This window comes from Bombina bombina, chromosome 2 (assembly GCF_027579735.1).
Source record: "Bombina bombina isolate aBomBom1 chromosome 2, aBomBom1.pri, whole genome shotgun sequence".
Classification (NCBI taxonomy): domain Eukaryota; kingdom Metazoa; phylum Chordata; class Amphibia; order Anura; family Bombinatoridae; genus Bombina; species Bombina bombina.
Genome location: NC_069500.1, coordinates 702,200,565 through 702,217,458, shown reverse-complemented (window position 1 = coordinate 702,217,458; position 16,894 = coordinate 702,200,565). Strand labels below are relative to the sequence as shown.

At 40.0% G+C, this 16,894-nt stretch overlaps 1 protein-coding gene across 1 annotated transcript in view; it reads right to left on the bottom strand.

The window, feature by feature from the left end:
• Positions 1 to 16,894, bottom strand: part of SUSD1 (sushi domain containing 1) — a 365,105-nt gene that overhangs the window by 69,258 nt on the left and 278,953 nt on the right. The window contains 2 exon segments of the mRNA XM_053700012.1: positions 13,254 to 13,509; positions 16,193 to 16,286. Coding sequence (XP_053555987.1) covers positions 13,254 to 13,509; positions 16,193 to 16,286 — 350 coding nt within the window.

Here is a 16,894-nt window from a genome sequence, read left to right as displayed (position 1 = left end):
TATAATTTTTAATGCTCAGCAAACAATAATACAATAACAGGGAAGCACTATAAGTTTTCAGTAGATCTCCCTATGAATGTACACTCTAACCGTGCATAACACTTTAAGGACAGAATTCAGCACTAGCACCTTGCTACAGCTCTGCTGTGGCGCCTACCTGTCCCCACGAGTCAACTAATAGCACTCCATGAACGGCGTGCCTAAGATCGCTTGTGAGAATTACTGAAACATGCTGACTTAGGCCACACCGGAGCCTCTAGACATGCTGCCGATTCCAGACCCGGATATCAACCGCGCGGCTAAGCACGCGAACGCTAAGCCCCACCCATCGTGGACGGAAACTAACTCCCCCTGAAAAATAGAGACCGCAAGGGGAGTAACAATGTCGGACAAAAAACGGAACCAAACGGAACCTCTTAGAGTACCGTGAACCACCAATGTGCCCCATCAAACACCATCCTGCCAATTATCTTAGCAAAAATAAAGGTTAGGTCACTGGAGTAAGAACTCCCGGACACCATCTCCCAGCATCAAGCCCACAATTTAAGTATCTCAACCAGGCTCATGTTCTTATTATTAGAGCCCACTGATAGCACAGCTGAAACTTCAGCTCACCTAACAAAAGAAGGGGGACCTAAACACACAATTATGTACTTTGTGCAAATTGATTACCCCTTTCTGGTATAGTGAATAAATGTCAGTCTGTTCTGAGTTACCCAGTCCATTAATGCTGAGTGCAGCATGAACTTGTCCCACACAATGAAGATGTCCTTTTCATCACCTCCAGCAGATCTGTGGGAACAAACAGGGTCTTAGATAATATCTGCTAAGACCATCAACAGGGCAGCAAACAGTATGGGAGGCACAGAGAGAATAGAAAACTCCTCAGTTCCCATTGCTGAAAAGCCTGTAGCTTTACCCCTGAGTAAAATAGTACACACTGGTACCATTTAAAAATAATAAACTCTTGATTGAAGGATCTAAACTAACACCTCACTTTACCTCTTCCTATCACTAACACAGGCAAAGAGAATGACTGGGGTGGGAGGGAAGGGAGGAGCTATATATACAGCTCTGCTGTGGTGCTCTTTGCCTCCTCCTGCTGACCAGGACGCGATATCCCATAAGTAAGGATGAAATCCGTGGACTCGTCATATCTTGTAAAAGAAATAGAGCAAGGACACTAGTTAGCACATGTACTGTAGTGGTGAAATTATTTAGAAAACTGCTGCATATATTCTTTCTCCTAATTTTTTTTCATTGTTAAGCCTATGACTTTCATAAACATTTTGTAACCATACTAATGTTGTCATGCTACAGAATGTAGTCCTTATATTTTGGTAATAAATTGATAGTTACTTCTGTATCTATAGTTTTCAGAGTGTGAGGGAGGCCTCCCCAGGGGGCACCAGAGCATATAAGGGGTAGCAGTGACACTTTGCACTATCTTAGGGAAATTTTGTTAGAGTGGCGGCCCACCGCCTAAGATTTTGAAAACCCCTGATCTAGATGTAACTCCCTGGACATTGCATCTTTTTATTTCTTGCGACCCACCTTTTATATGTTTGTTTGTTTCTCCATCCGAATCAAGACATTGCACTGCCTGGGTCCAAGAATGAAACAACAGCCCAACAACAGCCCAAACTGTCAATCCTCTACAGTCTAAACCTAACCATAAGGAGTTGCCTCAAAAATGAGAGGGTAGCAAGGAACAGCCTAACCCCACTAGGTTGTTCCTTGGTACCCCAGGATACTTGGTTTTGGTGTTACAGCGCACCAGAATATTTGTAATTGAAAGTGAGTGCTGCCTTTTAGAGACTTGCTCTATATACAAACACACACACATATATATACCGTATTGTCCCGAGTATAGGCCGCACTTTTTCCCCCTAATTTAAATCTTTACATTAGGGGTGCGGCCTATAATCGGGTGCGGCCTATAATCAGGGATTTTATCTTTTTTTTTTTGGCTTCCTATCTTTACCTATTGGGGCAGCTCAGCTGGAAAACATCTTCATACATTGGCTCCTGAGTCCTGACTGCACGTGTAATCGGCACGTGTAGTCAGTGACAGTGAGTCTGCAGCGCGGCAGTCAGTCACAGAGAGCGGCGCCGGCTAGTGCTGATTCCGACTGTCAAGGGAATGCAGAGCCACCTGGAGCTGCAGAGAGTGCAAGGCGGTGATGCTGGTGAATATACCGTAGTTGCTGGGTGACCCTACTCCATGAAGCGCAATGTAACGATAATGTACCAGTATTATGTATCATGTAGCATCTAACACATAAGTGTGGGCAGTAACCAGCGGACATCCACTTGTGATTAAACCGCCTTATTAGTAAAGCAGTGACTTATCTATAGCATATTTAATTACTCCACTGCTGTTAACACTAACTGCACTGTCCCAGCCCCCTGACTGCTATTAACCCAACCTTTCCCACCTGCAAAAAACATAATTTATGCTTACCTGATAAATTTATTTCTCTTGTAGTGTATTCAGTCCACGGGTCATCCATTACTTATGGGATATATTCCCTTCCCAACAGGAAGTTGCAAGAGGATCACCCAAGCAGAGCTGCTATATAGCTCCTCCCCTCACATGTCATATCCAGTCATTCGACCGAAACAAGACAAGAAAGGAGAAACCATAGGGTGCAGTGGTGACTGGAGTTTTAATTAAAATTTAGATCTGCCTCAAAAAAAGACAGGGCGGGCCGTGGACTGAATACACTACAAGAGAAATAAATTTATCAGGTAAGCATAAATTATGTTTTCTCTTGTTAAGTGTATTCAGTCCACGGGTCATCCATTACTTATGGGATACCAATACTAAAGCTAAAGTACACGGATGATGGGAGGGACAAGGCAGGAACATTAAACGGAAGGAACCACTGCCTGTAGAATCTTTCTCCCAAAAACAGCCTCCGAAGAAGCAAAAGTGTCAAATTTGTAAAATTTTGAAAAGGTATGAAGTGAAGACCAAGTCGCAGCCTTGCAAATCTGTTCAACAGAGGCCTCATTCTTAAAGGCCCAGGTGGAAGCCACAGCTCTAGTGGAATGAGCTGTAATTCTTTCAGGAGGCTGCTGTCCAGCAGTCTCATAGGCTAAACGTATTATGCTACGAAGCCAAAAGGAGAGAGAGGTAGCCAAAGCTTTTTAACCTCTCCTCTGACCAGAATAAACGACAAACAGGGAAGAAGTTTGACGAAATTCTTTAGTTGCCTGTAAATAGAACTTCAGGGCACGGACTACGTCCAGATTATGCAAAAGTCGTTCCTTCTTTGAAGAAGGGTTAGGACATAATGATGGAACAACAATCTCTTGATTGATATTCCTGTTAGAAACTACCTTAGGTAAGAACCCAGGTTTAGTACGCAGAACTACCTTGTCTGAATGGAAAATCAGATAAGGAGAATCACAATGTAAGGCAGATAACTCAGAGACTCTTCGAGCCGAGGAAATAGCCATCAAAAACAGAACTTTCCAAGATAACAGCTTAATATCAATGGAATGAAGGGGTTCAAATGGAACACCTTGAAGAACTTTAAGAACTAAGTTTAAGCTCCACGGCAGAGCAACAGTCTTAAACACAGGCTTAATCCTAGCCAAAGCCTGACAAAAAGCCTGAACGTCTGGAACTTCTGCCAGACATTTGTGTAAAAGAATAGACAGAGCAGAAATCTGTCCCTTTAACAAACTAGCAGATAAGCCCTTTTCTAAACCCTCTTGTAGAAAAGACAATATCCTAGGAATCCTAACCTTACTCCATGAGTAACTCTTGGATTCGCACCAATATAAATATTTACTTCATATTTTATGGTAAATTTTTCTGGTAACAGGTTTCCGAGCCTGTATTAAGGTATCAATAACCGACTCCGAGAAGCCACGCTTTGATAGGATCAAGCGTTCAATCTCCATGCAGTCAGCCTCAGAGAAATTAGATTTGGATGATTGAAAGGACCCTGAATTAGAAGGTCCTGTCTCAGAGGCAGAGACCATGGTGGACAGGACGACATGTCCACTAGGTCTGCATACCAGGTCCTGCGTGGCCACGCAGGTGCTATCAGAATCACTGATGCTCTCTCTTGTTTGATCTTGGCAATCAGTCGAGGTAGTAGCGGAAATGGTGGAAACACATAAGCCATGTTGAAAACCCAAGGGGCTGCTAGAGCATCTATCAGCGCCGCTCCCGGGTCCCTGGACCTGGATCCGTAACAAGGAAGCTTGGCATTCTGGCGAGACGCCATGAGATCCAGTTCTGGTTTGCCCCAGCGGTGAATCAGTTGAGCGAAGACCTCCGGATGAAGTTCCCACTCCCCCAGATGAAAAGTCTGGCGACTTAGAAAGTCCACCTCCCAGTTCTCCACGCCTGGAATGTAAATCGCTGACAGGTGGCAAGAGTGAGACTCTGCCCAGCGAATTATCTTTGAGACTTCTAACATCGCTAGGGAACTCCTGGTTCCCCCTTGATGGTTGATGTAAGCCACAGTCGTGATGTTGTCCGACTGAAATCTGATGAACAAAAACAGTAGGTGGTACACTAAGCGCCTGCCTCAAAATGACCCTGGCTCTGGATATTGACTCCTAGTAGTCAATGAGTGAGTAGATAAATCGGAAAAAAGAAACCAAAGCGCCTAATAGGCTGGGTCTAAGTATATAATACCAGGCGGTAAAGCTGAATAAAATTTATAAAACTTTTCTCCCAGAAAAACAGCGCAGTCTGTGAAAGAAAGAAGGACTCCAATAGTGCAATATTGTATAAAATAAGCACTCTTTATTTACAACAAGTAAGCCAAATACTCACAATATCTGGCGTGGTTAAAATCACATAAAGGTATCTTTGAAATAACAGCTGATTTAGAGCAGTCCTGTGGTCTGTACACGCTTGGGAAGTGAACAGCGATGTACCCGATCAATAAATCAAATAAACAGTAATAGAGCCAAATATTCACAGGGTGAGGAGCACTCAGACAGTGCTATTCGGAGCAGACTGGATATTTAGCAGCGATCCAGCTCACTGATCTGCCGGGCTGCAGGAACAGGAGGGCATCAAATCTGAAGAAGATAAGACAGACAAACCGCCTGTGTGTGCCAGTACAAGACCAAATGATTACATAAGAAACTCTCATTCAGGGTACTCACATTTGTGAAGAGCACTCAGACAGTGCTATTAGGCGCAGACTGGATATTTAGCAGCAACCCAGCTTACTGATCTGCCTGGCTGCAGGAACAAGATGGCATCAAATCTGAAGGAGAAAACAGACAGGCCAAGCCGCCTGTGTGTACCAGTACAATACCAAGTAATATCAAAAGAAACTCTCATTCAGGGTACTCACATTTGTGAAGAGCACTCAGACAGTGCTATTAGACACAGACTGGATATTTAGCAGCAACCCAGCTTACTGATCCAACCGATAGCAGGAACAATGGAACACAAGGATCCCAAAGCATAGAGGTCCCAATGGATTAGGAGTGCACTTAGATGCTGCAAGGGTGCTACAACAACTGCAGCCAGAGACTCCCTATGGGAGTGGTAGGTGGGCAGGAAAGGCACGGTTCCAGTATATAAAATGGTAAAAATGATTTAATAAAATGTCACAAATACAAGGTAAAAAATAAAACATAAAACAATGGAACCAATAGGTAGGGAATACTAGTTACCCTCCTTTACAGATGCAACATGTTTCTCAGCGCTTACCACGCTGTTTCACACATAGAGTTATATATCTCAGCTATATATGTGTATTTGAGATTATTCTATTATTGGATTAAAGATATTAGCCAGCAGTCTAAAGGAGGTAATTTAAAGTGCATCCTAGATCAAGTATCCAAGAATTACTAATAATCCCCACAATACAAAGCTATCCTTTGAAGATAAAGACAATTCAATATACAGGCAGTATCAGATAGTGGAAAGACAAGCATTCGGACCGAATAAAGCTATCCATTGTGGAAAGACAGACATTCCAACTTGATATATACAAGTCTCCCTCTTATGAAATAGAATTATAGGCACTTCATATGATATAAATTCTCCCTCTTATGAAGTGGAATTACAGGCACTTCATATGATATAGATATTCTTTGAAGATAGGATAATTTAATATATATGCAGCATCTGACAGTGGAAATATAGGCATTCCAACTTGATATATGAAAGTCTCCCTCTTTTGAAGTGGAAATACAGGCATTTCAACTTGATGTATGAAATCATTAAGAGAATCCTTTGGATTAACTAACGGACAGTAGCCCTAAGAAAATCCTAGGAATTATAAACCTTTCCCTTATCTTTTTACCAATAACTAAATCTAATCATCGAAAGATGATATATTTGCTCACAAACCGTCAGATTAATTTAAGCTAGAAGGCAAAAAACTTTTTGATTTTTTAATCACAGTGGGCACACAAAAAATGTTCAAACCAAAAATTAAGTTGTAAAAGCCTTAGACAACCACATAAAGGTGAACATATAGATGTGTATCACGGGCAAGAAATTTCACATTTTACTCCTTGATCTCTGTATTTTAACAGATAAACAACGCTTTAATATACACCAATAAGAATACCATTTTAGAACACACCTTCTATCACTCAATCTACACACGAGAAAATTAACCAATAGGGTTAATGCATACATCGTGTCACCCAATCCGTATAGAAATAATGGATTGGCATAAGTTGCAGAAACCTTATACAACCATGTAAAGGTGAACATATAGACGGGTATCACAGGCAAGAAATTTCACATTTTATTTTATGCGCTTTGGGATACAATCCTTGTCTCCTAAAAGATAAACAACACATTCCCTGTTTCCTAAAAGATAAATAACGCTCCAATACACACCAATAAGAATATCATTTTAGAACACACCTCCTATCACCCAACCCACACATGAGAAAACTAACCAATAGGATTAATGTAAACATTGTCGGCATAACGAGCCGGTGGAAACTAAGACGGATCACACCTCAAGATACATAGGATAAACCTATGTAAGAAATCAATACAAAACTATTATAAAAAATCAATCCGTCTATAGGTGAAACCACATAAGAGATCGATCTTTACGATAGCACATACACAATCGCTTAATATATCGTTTAAAGAAACAAAGAGCCTGAATAATTGGTATAAATTTAGGATCGGTAAACACATTGATTTATTTATTTTGAATGAAAATATTTATGTGATGACAGTTTTTGTATACAAACAAATGCAGACCGGAAGTTATTGAGCAAAATACACCGGAAGAGAGATCAGTAGCGAAGAGAAATCGGAGTTGTTTATACATTCTATGGGATAAATCAAGCTAAACAAAAAGAAAAGAATAAATCAACTACATAAAATTACACTTTTAGGTAAAGGATAATTAGAAATAAGGAATTTAATCACCTTCATTTAATTTTAACGAAACAGGAAGTACTGGACAATCACTTCCGGTTTGCATTTGACAACTGGGTATAAAAGACTACCCAGAACAGTATAATCCAGTCTTGAAAAAGGTCTAGCACAGACCGAAACGCGTCGACTGGTGAGTCTTCTTCCTTCTAACTTGAATTGGGACATTACGCTCTGCACTATTGTGTGTTTGTTTTCTTTTTTTAGGCGGAGTTTGGGTCGGCCGGGCCCTTGATGAGTTTTTCTCTTTATACCATCACATCCCGGTATTATCTTTGCACAGGATTTATCAAGAACATATTTGTTTCATTTTATCACAGTGGCCACTGATTTTTCATTTTTATCGTTATCATTTTTTCCTTTTACACCACGCACTTTTTTTCACTACGTGCCTTTATGGAGTGAACATTGCAATTTGGAGGACTGTGTTATTTTTCTTTTTGCCACAAATGCTATTTTCTATTTTTTGTTTGTGTTATTTTTTCTGGTATTAACCGATTCATTGTTTTTCACCACTGAAATTGTGTTTTTCACCACTATGTGGTACACTTGTCACACTTGCTAAATCACTTTTAGGAACATCGTTAGTAGATCACACTAGACCACATTATAATTTTCATTTTTTGGTAGGACACACACTAGGATTGGTATATCACCTTTAGCAAGGTACCTTATCATCCTTATTGTTACATATCTAGGCTACCCCACTTAGAAAGGGGACCCTTTCATCTGTACCTCGCACTAGACATTAGCCACAGAGATTACATACCCTCTGAAGTCTTTTTATTGGCTTTTTATTGTTTTTTTATTGTTTTTATCATTATTATTGCTAATAATATGTATGTTCATTGTAACATGGATCCATGCCTGTAAGAAATTAAAGTGTTAATTTTTTATAAATTTTATTCAGCTTTACCGCCTGGTATTATATACTTAGACCCAGCCTATTAGGCGCTTTGGTTTCTTTTTTCCGATTTTTCTGAAATCTGATGAACCTCAGTGTTGCTAACTGAGGCCAAGCTAGAAGAGCATTGAATATTGCTCTTAACTCCAGAATATTTATTGGGAGGAGTTTCTCCTCCTGAGTCCACAATCCCTGAGCCTTCAGGGAGTTCCATACTGCGCCCCAACCTAGAAGGCTGGCATCTGTTGTTACAATCGTCCAATCTGGCCTGCGAAAGGTCATCCCTTTGGACAGATGGACCTGAGAAAGCCACCAGAGAAGAGAATCTCTGGTCTCTTGATCCAGATTTAGTAGAGGGGACAAATCTGAGTAATCCCCATTCCACTGACTTAGCATGCATAATTGCAGCGGTCTGAGATGCAGGCGCGCAAATGGTACTATGTCCATTGCCGCTACCATTAAGCCGATTACTTCCATGCACTGAGCTACTGACGGGCGTGGAATGGAATGAAGGACACGGCAAGCATTTAGAAGCTTTGATAACCTGGACTCCGTCAGGTAAATTTTCATCTCTACAGAATCTATAAGAGTCCCTAGGAAGGGAACCCTTGTGAGTGGTAATAGAGAACTCTTTTCCACGTTCACCTTCCACCCATGCGACCTCAGAAATGCCATAACTATCTCTGTATGATACTTGGCAATTTGAAAACTTGACGCTTGTATCAGAGTGTCGTCTAGGTACAGAGCCACCGCTATGCCTCGCGGTCTTAGCACCGCCAGAAGAGAGCCCAGAACCTTTGTAAAAATTCTCGGGGCCGTAGCTAACCCGAAGGGAAGAGCTACAAACTGGTAATGCCTGTCTAGAAAGGCAAATCTTAGGTACCGATAATGATCTTTGTGAATCGGTATGTGAAGGTAGGCATCCTTTAAGTCCACTGTGGTCATGTACTGACCCTCTTGGATCATGGGTAGGATGGTTCGAATAGTTTCCATTTTGAATGATGGAACTCTTAGGAATTTGTTTAAGATTTTTAGATCCAAGATTGGTCTGAAGGTTCCCTCTTTCTTGGGAACCACAAACAGATTTGAGTAAAATCCTTGCCCTTGTTCCGTCCGCGGAACTGGGTGGATCACCCCCATTACTATGAGGTCTTGTACACAGCGTAGAAATGCCTTTTTCTTTATTTGGTTTGCTGATAACCTTGAAAGATGAAATCTCCCTTGTGGAGGAGAAGCTTTGAAGTCCAGAAGATATCCCTGAGATATAATCTCCAACGCCCAGGGATCCTGGGCATCTCTTGCCCACGCCTGGGCGAAGAGAGAAAGTCTGCCCCCCACTAGATCCATTTCCGGATAGGGGGCCCTCTCTTCATGCTGTCTTAGGGGCAGTAGTAGGTTTTCTGGCCTGCTTGCCCTTGTTCCAGGACTGGTTAGTTTTCCAGGCCTGTCTGTAACGAGCAACAGTTCCTTCCTGTTTTGGAGCGGAGGAAGTTGATGCTGCTCCTGCCTTGAAGTTTTGAAAGGCACGAAAATTAGACTGTTTGGCCTTTGATTTGGCCCTGTCCTGAGGAAGAGTATGACCCTTACCTCCAGTAATGTCAGCAATAATTTCTTTCAAACCGGGCCCGAATAAGGTCTGCCCTTTGAAAGGAATATTAAGCAATTTAGATTTAGAAGTCACGTCAGCTGACCAGGATTTAAGCCATAGCGCTCTGCGCGCCTGGATGGCGAATCCGGAGTTCTTAGCTGTTAGTTTAGTTAAATGTACAATGGCATCAGAAACAAATGCATTAGCTAGCTTTAATGCTTTAAGCTTGTCCATAATTTCATCCAATGGAGCTGTGCGAATGGCCTCTTCTAGAGACTCAAACCAGAATGCCGCAGCAGCAGTGACAGGCGCAATGCATGCAAGGGGCTGTAAGATAAAACCTTGTTGAACAAACATTTTCTTCAGGTAACCTTCTAATTTTTTATCCATTGGATCCGAAAAAGCACAACTATCCTCCACCGGGATAGTGGTACGCTTAGCTAAAGTAGAAACTGCTCCTTCCACCTTAGGGACCGTCTGCCATAAGTCCCGTGTAGTGGCGTCTATTGGAAACATTTTCCTAAATATAGGAGGTGGGGAAAAGGGCACACCGGGTCTATCCCACTCCTTGCTAATAATTTCTGTAAGCCTTTTAGGTATAGGAAAAACGTCAGTACACACCGGCACCACATAGTATCTATCCAGCCTACAAATTTTCTCTGGAATTGCAACTGTGTTACAGTCATTCAGAGCCGCTAAAACCTCTCCAAGCAATACACGGAAGTTCTCAAGCTTAAATTTAAAATTAGAGATCTCTGAATCCGGCTTCCCCGGATCAGATCCGTCACCCACAGAATGAAGCTCTCCGTCCTCATGTTCTGCGAACTGTGACGCAGTATCAGACATGGCTCTCATAACACCAGCGCGCTCTGTCCTTATCCCAGAGCTATCGCGCTTGCCTCTTAATTCTGGCAATTTAGATAATACTTCTGTCAGGGTATTATTCATAATAGTAGCCATGTCTTCTAGCGTGATTTGTATGGGCGTCACTGATGTACTTGGCGCCACAATCTCACGCGCCTCCTGAGCGGGAGGCGAAGGTACTGACACGTGAGGAGAGTTAGTCGGCATAACTTCCCCCTCGTTGTCTGGTGATAATTCCTTTACAGATAAAGACTGACTTTTATTATTTAAAGTGACATCAATACATTTAGTACACATATTTCTATGGGGCTCCACATTGGCCTTTAAACATAGTGAACAAACAGATTCATCTGTGTCAGACATGTTTAAACAGACTATCAATGAGACTAGCAAGCTTGGAAAATGCTTTAAAATAAATTTACAAGCAATATAAAAAACGCTACTGCGCCTTTAAGAAGCACAAAAAAACTGTCACAGTTGAAATAACAATGAACCAAATCTGTTATAGCAACCAAATTTTCACAGTAAATATATTAGTTTAGCAGAGCATTGCACCCACTAGCAAATGGATGATTAACCCCTTAATACCCAAAAACGGATAATCAATATGCAAATAAACGTTTTTAACACAGTCAAACACACTGTCACAGGTCTGCTGTGACTGATTACCTCCCTCAAAATGACTTTTGAAAACCCCTGAGCTCTCTAGAGACGTCCTGGGTCATGCAGGAAGAAGCAGGAAGACTGTGACTGAATTTTTACTGCGCAAAAAAGCGCTAAAATAGGCCCCTCCCACTCATTATTACAGCAGTGGGAAACCTCAGTTAACTGTTTCTATGCAGAAATATAAGTCAGCCATGTGGAAAAATTCATGCCCCTATAAGTTTTATCACCAATGTACCTCACAAAAACGATTAAACATGCCAGTAAACGTTTTCAAGATCCCTTTTTAAAGAGTATGTATTGTTATTTATAAGCCTGCTACCAGTCGCTTCTACTGCAGTTAAGGCTCATTACATTACTTTCAGTATTAGCAGCATTTTCTTAGTCAAATTCCATTCCTTAGAAAATTACATTACTGCACATACATTTAATCAGCCTGATACCAGTCGCTACCACTGCATTTAAGGCTGTACTTACATTACTTCGGTATCAGCAGTATTTTCTTAGTCAATTCCATTCCTTAGAAAAATATTTTACTGCACATACCTCATTTGCAGGAGACCCTGCACGCTATTCCCTTTCTGAAGTTACCTCACTCCTCAGAATGTGCGAGAACAGCCAGTGGATCTTAGTTACTTCTGCTAAGATCATAGAAAACGCAGGCAGAATTCTTCTTCTAAATACTGCCTGAGAAAAAAACAGCACACTCCGGTGCCATTTAAAAATAACAAACTTTTGATTGAAGAAATAATTAAGTATAAAACGCCACACTCCTCTCACGACCTCCTACTATGTTGAGGGTTGCAAGAGAATGACTGGATATGACATGTGAGGGGAGGAGCTATATAGCAGCTCTGCTTGGGTGATCCTCTTGCAACTTCCTGTTGGGAAGGGAATATATCCCATAAGTAATGGATGACCCGTGGACTGAATACACTTAACAAGAGAAGAAAAAAAAATATCTGACCCATTCTACCTTTACTTCTTTAACTGTGATCACCTCAGTTGCAAGCTGCCCTTCTTGCTTAAAAACTCCCTAAATCTAAACACCCATGAGACCTACCCCCAACTGCAAAACCTCTTTCTAAACAAATCCTCCATTGCTTAACCTCTACAGATTCCCCATCATAAAAACCACAAAATAAAGCAAGCTCCCCCCTCCCTAAGCTTTCCTCATCTGTATTCCAGCTTTTCTTCAATGCCCTTTAGATAGGGCATGCAATTTTAAACAATTTCCAATTTACTGTTATCATAAAAATTGCCTTGTTCACTAGAGCTAAACCTAGGTAGGCTCATATGCTAGTTTAATGGCACCAAAATTAAATTTTCTTTAAAAAAGCACCAAACTTTAAGGGTGCGGCTTATAACCGGGTGCCGCCTATACTCTGAACAATACGGTATATATATATATATATATATACCTATATATATATATATACACACACACATATATATATATATATACTGTATATATATACACACACACACATACTAATATAATATTTTGTCTATGTGCCAGCCTTGTTTAATGCCACCTGGCTCCCATAGTCCCATTTGGTCTAATTATAGAGCCGGCCCTGGCTCCGCCCTTTCAACATCAGTCTTGGCTCTGCTTTTGCAAAGCTGTTTCCCTTTGTTTATTCTTTGACAATGTTTCTCTTACACTGTGGCTTTATGATAGTAAGAAGATAAATACAGTATAGTTCTTCAATTAACAATTAATAAATTAAGCAGGTATGACAATAATATCTGCATTATTATTTTAATTATCTTTTTTTTATTATTTATTAAGCAAAACCATATACACCTTTACAGATATTCCAAGCCAAACACTTTACCTTGTTCCAGCTGCTCACAATCCTTAATATGATGCAATAGTCTTTTTCTCGGACTAAAGGAGCATTGTAGAAGTCCCCATAGTATTGTCTGTCCCCAAGTGAGAACTCTAGATGATCAGAAATATCTCTGGGAAAGAACTCTGCAGTGATGTATCCAAGAGCACTGGACATGTTACTGAAATATGACACCACCTCCAAGGACTCACAAGTAAAAGTACACAGCGACACCAAATGCATCACAAACACCTGGTAAGAACTGAATACAGAGAAAGGTGATTGGCAAGCGCTGATGATGTGCAGTCTATTTTCCATTGTATACACTGTACAGTCAATTACTCTGCTGGGAATATTCAAAATAGTTACTATAATTATCCGAAGCTGTAATAATTACTACAAAACAAAAGCTGATTACAATACACACATTCTTTCCTTCTCCGGTTTTCAAGTATAAAGAAGCTGATTGTTAATGTTAAAAATATAAATAATGTTTATTATGCCATTTGTCTGCCATAACAAAAATGTAATTACTCTCAGAATTAAGAACAGCTGATTTAAATTAACGTATAAGTATTTTTGCCTAGTCATAACACAGGGTTATATTTAACGTGTTTACTGATAACTTGCGTATATGCTATTACTGTGGGAAAGTATATTTCAGAATGTATCTAAATAATCTCCATAGGCATTACAAGATTGCTGTATAGAGATAAAAAGGTTGATACGCTTCTCATCTGGAATAGAAACAATCACTATAGTAACAAAGAATGTTGCATGGCATACACAAAGATGATTTCGTTGCTCAGTGAAAAAACAGTTCTTACATAGATATTTAGCAGAGATGTAAAACTCAATATTAAAGTTGCAGAACTCAGATAGAGTTTATGATTTAAAATAACTTTCTAGTGTAATTATAATCAATAATAATCAGTAAAATTATCAAAATTACTTTTTTTTTTTTACATCCTTTGTCGAAATTTGGCTCTTTTCTATAAGAGTATAATGAGGTAGGCTCAGGATCGTGCACACATTTCGAGCAATATATGTATAACATTGTTACAAACATTGTTGCAAACATTGCTGCCATATAGTGTTTCAGACGCGTCCACACTTTTGATCCTACCTCAGTATTAATCTCTTGTGGAAATGAGTTAAAGGGATATAAAACCCAAAATTGTTCTTTTGTGATTGAATTTAAAAAAAAAGTTTCCAATTTACTTCTATTTTCAAAACTGCTTAATTCCCAAGGTATTTGTGTTTGAAGAGATACCTAGGTAGGTGGCTGGAGCACTAAATGGCAGGAAATAGTGCTGCCATCTTGTGCATTTGCAAATGGATAACAATCTTGCAAAACAGCTGCCATTCTCCTGACACGTGCATGCTCGGTTACACAGTTGTGTTTTTCTTCCTGTTGTTGGATTCAGTACAGGACCAATTGGATTAAATATGGTATGAGTAAGGATTGAGTTGACCTGAGGAGTGCTAGCACCTTGGGGAGGTACCCAGCACATTGTTTCTTCAGATCCTCCATTCCAATGAAAGGACACCAGGGTATCGGCTGTTGTGGTTCCTTTCCCTTGGGGTTGGGTTATACTCTGTATTCTGCAATTCCTCTAATTTTGTCTTGTTTGTTTTTTTACTTTGAAGACATATTACCAGTTAAAACCTAGTGGCAGCGGAAGCTCTGGAATCTATCTAGTTCCTGTACAAGGAGGGATTGATATATACTTTGTGGTTCTTAAGCAGCTGACAGGCAATATGGTGGTAGTGGTGGACACTATGGAAACAGCCAAAAAGCAGAGTGCCAACAAAATCTTAAATGAGTGCCATCCTAGGCATGCTTGTCATAGGATCGCTTCCCCTACCATAGCAACATGCCAAAGCTTAGGGAATATCAGGCACAGATTGCTAAAACAATTTATATATTGCTGCTGAATTTTAAAGCTGTAAACTAATGATGCTGCATAATTGCCTACATAATATTATCAGCAACATTAAAATGATGTTGGCATCATTAGCAGTGAATTTGAGTAAGGGTTAGGGATTTATATGGTTTAGACTTTGGAGTTAAAGAAGAGATGGGATCTAGATTAAGCAGATAAGTTAAAAGGAAACTAAAGTCACAATTAAACTTTTCATGATAGATAGAGCTTGTGATTTTAAAAATATTTCTATTTCACTTCCATTATCAAAATGTCCACACTTTCAGAGGCACCAGCTCCTACGTGCATGCTTTCTGATTGGCTGATGGCTGTCACATGATACAGGGGGAAGAGAAAATAGAAATAAATTTGTCACACAAAAAAAATCTACTACTCATTTGAAATCCAGATTGAGGGCTTTATGGCCAAAAACGTGCCGGCATGGAGAGAAATCTCGCAAAATATTTCAAATCACACTAGGCCAATATTCAGAGTAAAGGGATACCGCAAATCACGTCCGCTCGCCCTATAATAAATCTACCCCATAGAGTCAACATGACTTTTTTATGAAGTTTTATTTTTAATGTTAATTTAAAAAAAAAAGTGAATTAAAGGGAACATAAAAAGGCAAAAAGTACTGTTAAAGCATGTTATTGCACTATTGATTCACATACCCTCAGCAATAGCAATGGATTACTGGGAGCTTGTTGAACACATCTGGTGAGCCCACGGCAAGAGCCAAATATGTGTCAACAGCTAGCTCCCAGTAGAGTGTCGCTGCTGCTAATTGTATGTACATTTGCTTCCCAACAAATGATAATTTGATAATTGAAGTTAATTTAAAAGTATAATAAATGACATAGTATATCTGAATCATAATGTTTAACTTTAACTGTCATGTCCTTTTAAAGTACTGGTCTAATTGACATAAATAAATATTTCACTTAACAGATATTGAGTTGGCGGTGGCGGCCTATTATCTTTGATAAAAAAAAAGCACAGGGTGAAAATAGCTCGTACCTGATAGGTCCATGTGTTTCTTCAATTGCTTGAAAGCTCACTCTTGGTAACTGACCTTGTGTGGCTACAAAAATCACTTTAGGTAGTGATGGATCTATAAGCAAAGACAATATAAAAAGTAAGGCTTAGTATTTCATAGAAGCAGGGGCATATTTTGATTTTGGGGAGCACTAAATGATATGGGGCATTTCTATGTCATCGGGCCTTTCATTTCTTTTGCTCTACAAATTGGTTATGTATTAATTGTAGTACAAATAAGCGTTCCCTTGATTGTTTAATAGGATGCTTAACACCTACATGCGTCTTCTGATGCAGAGAAAGGTATGAGGCAAATAATAGGTAATGTTGTTGGGGGTTGAGAAGTTCTAGGGTAGCAGATTTGCTTGTGCCTAGGGCATCTAAAAAAAAAAATACTCCTCAGCTCCTCTAGTAAGAAGTGCTACTAATATTCTGTCATCAGAACATATCATGTAGCAAATGTATTTTCTCTGTGTTTTGTTCATTGCCTGAGAAGCACATAAGAATAAATGAAGAAATAAACCAGGTAAACGATGTTGACATAGCACAGTCACTGCCGTCAGACACATCAAGCAAATACTTAATCAATTCCCTTCCAGAGGCAGGCAGACAAACGCACACAGCTTCCATTTCAATCTCACAGACTTTTTTTTGCCTGTGGTGATGTGGAAATCAGCCAAGTCT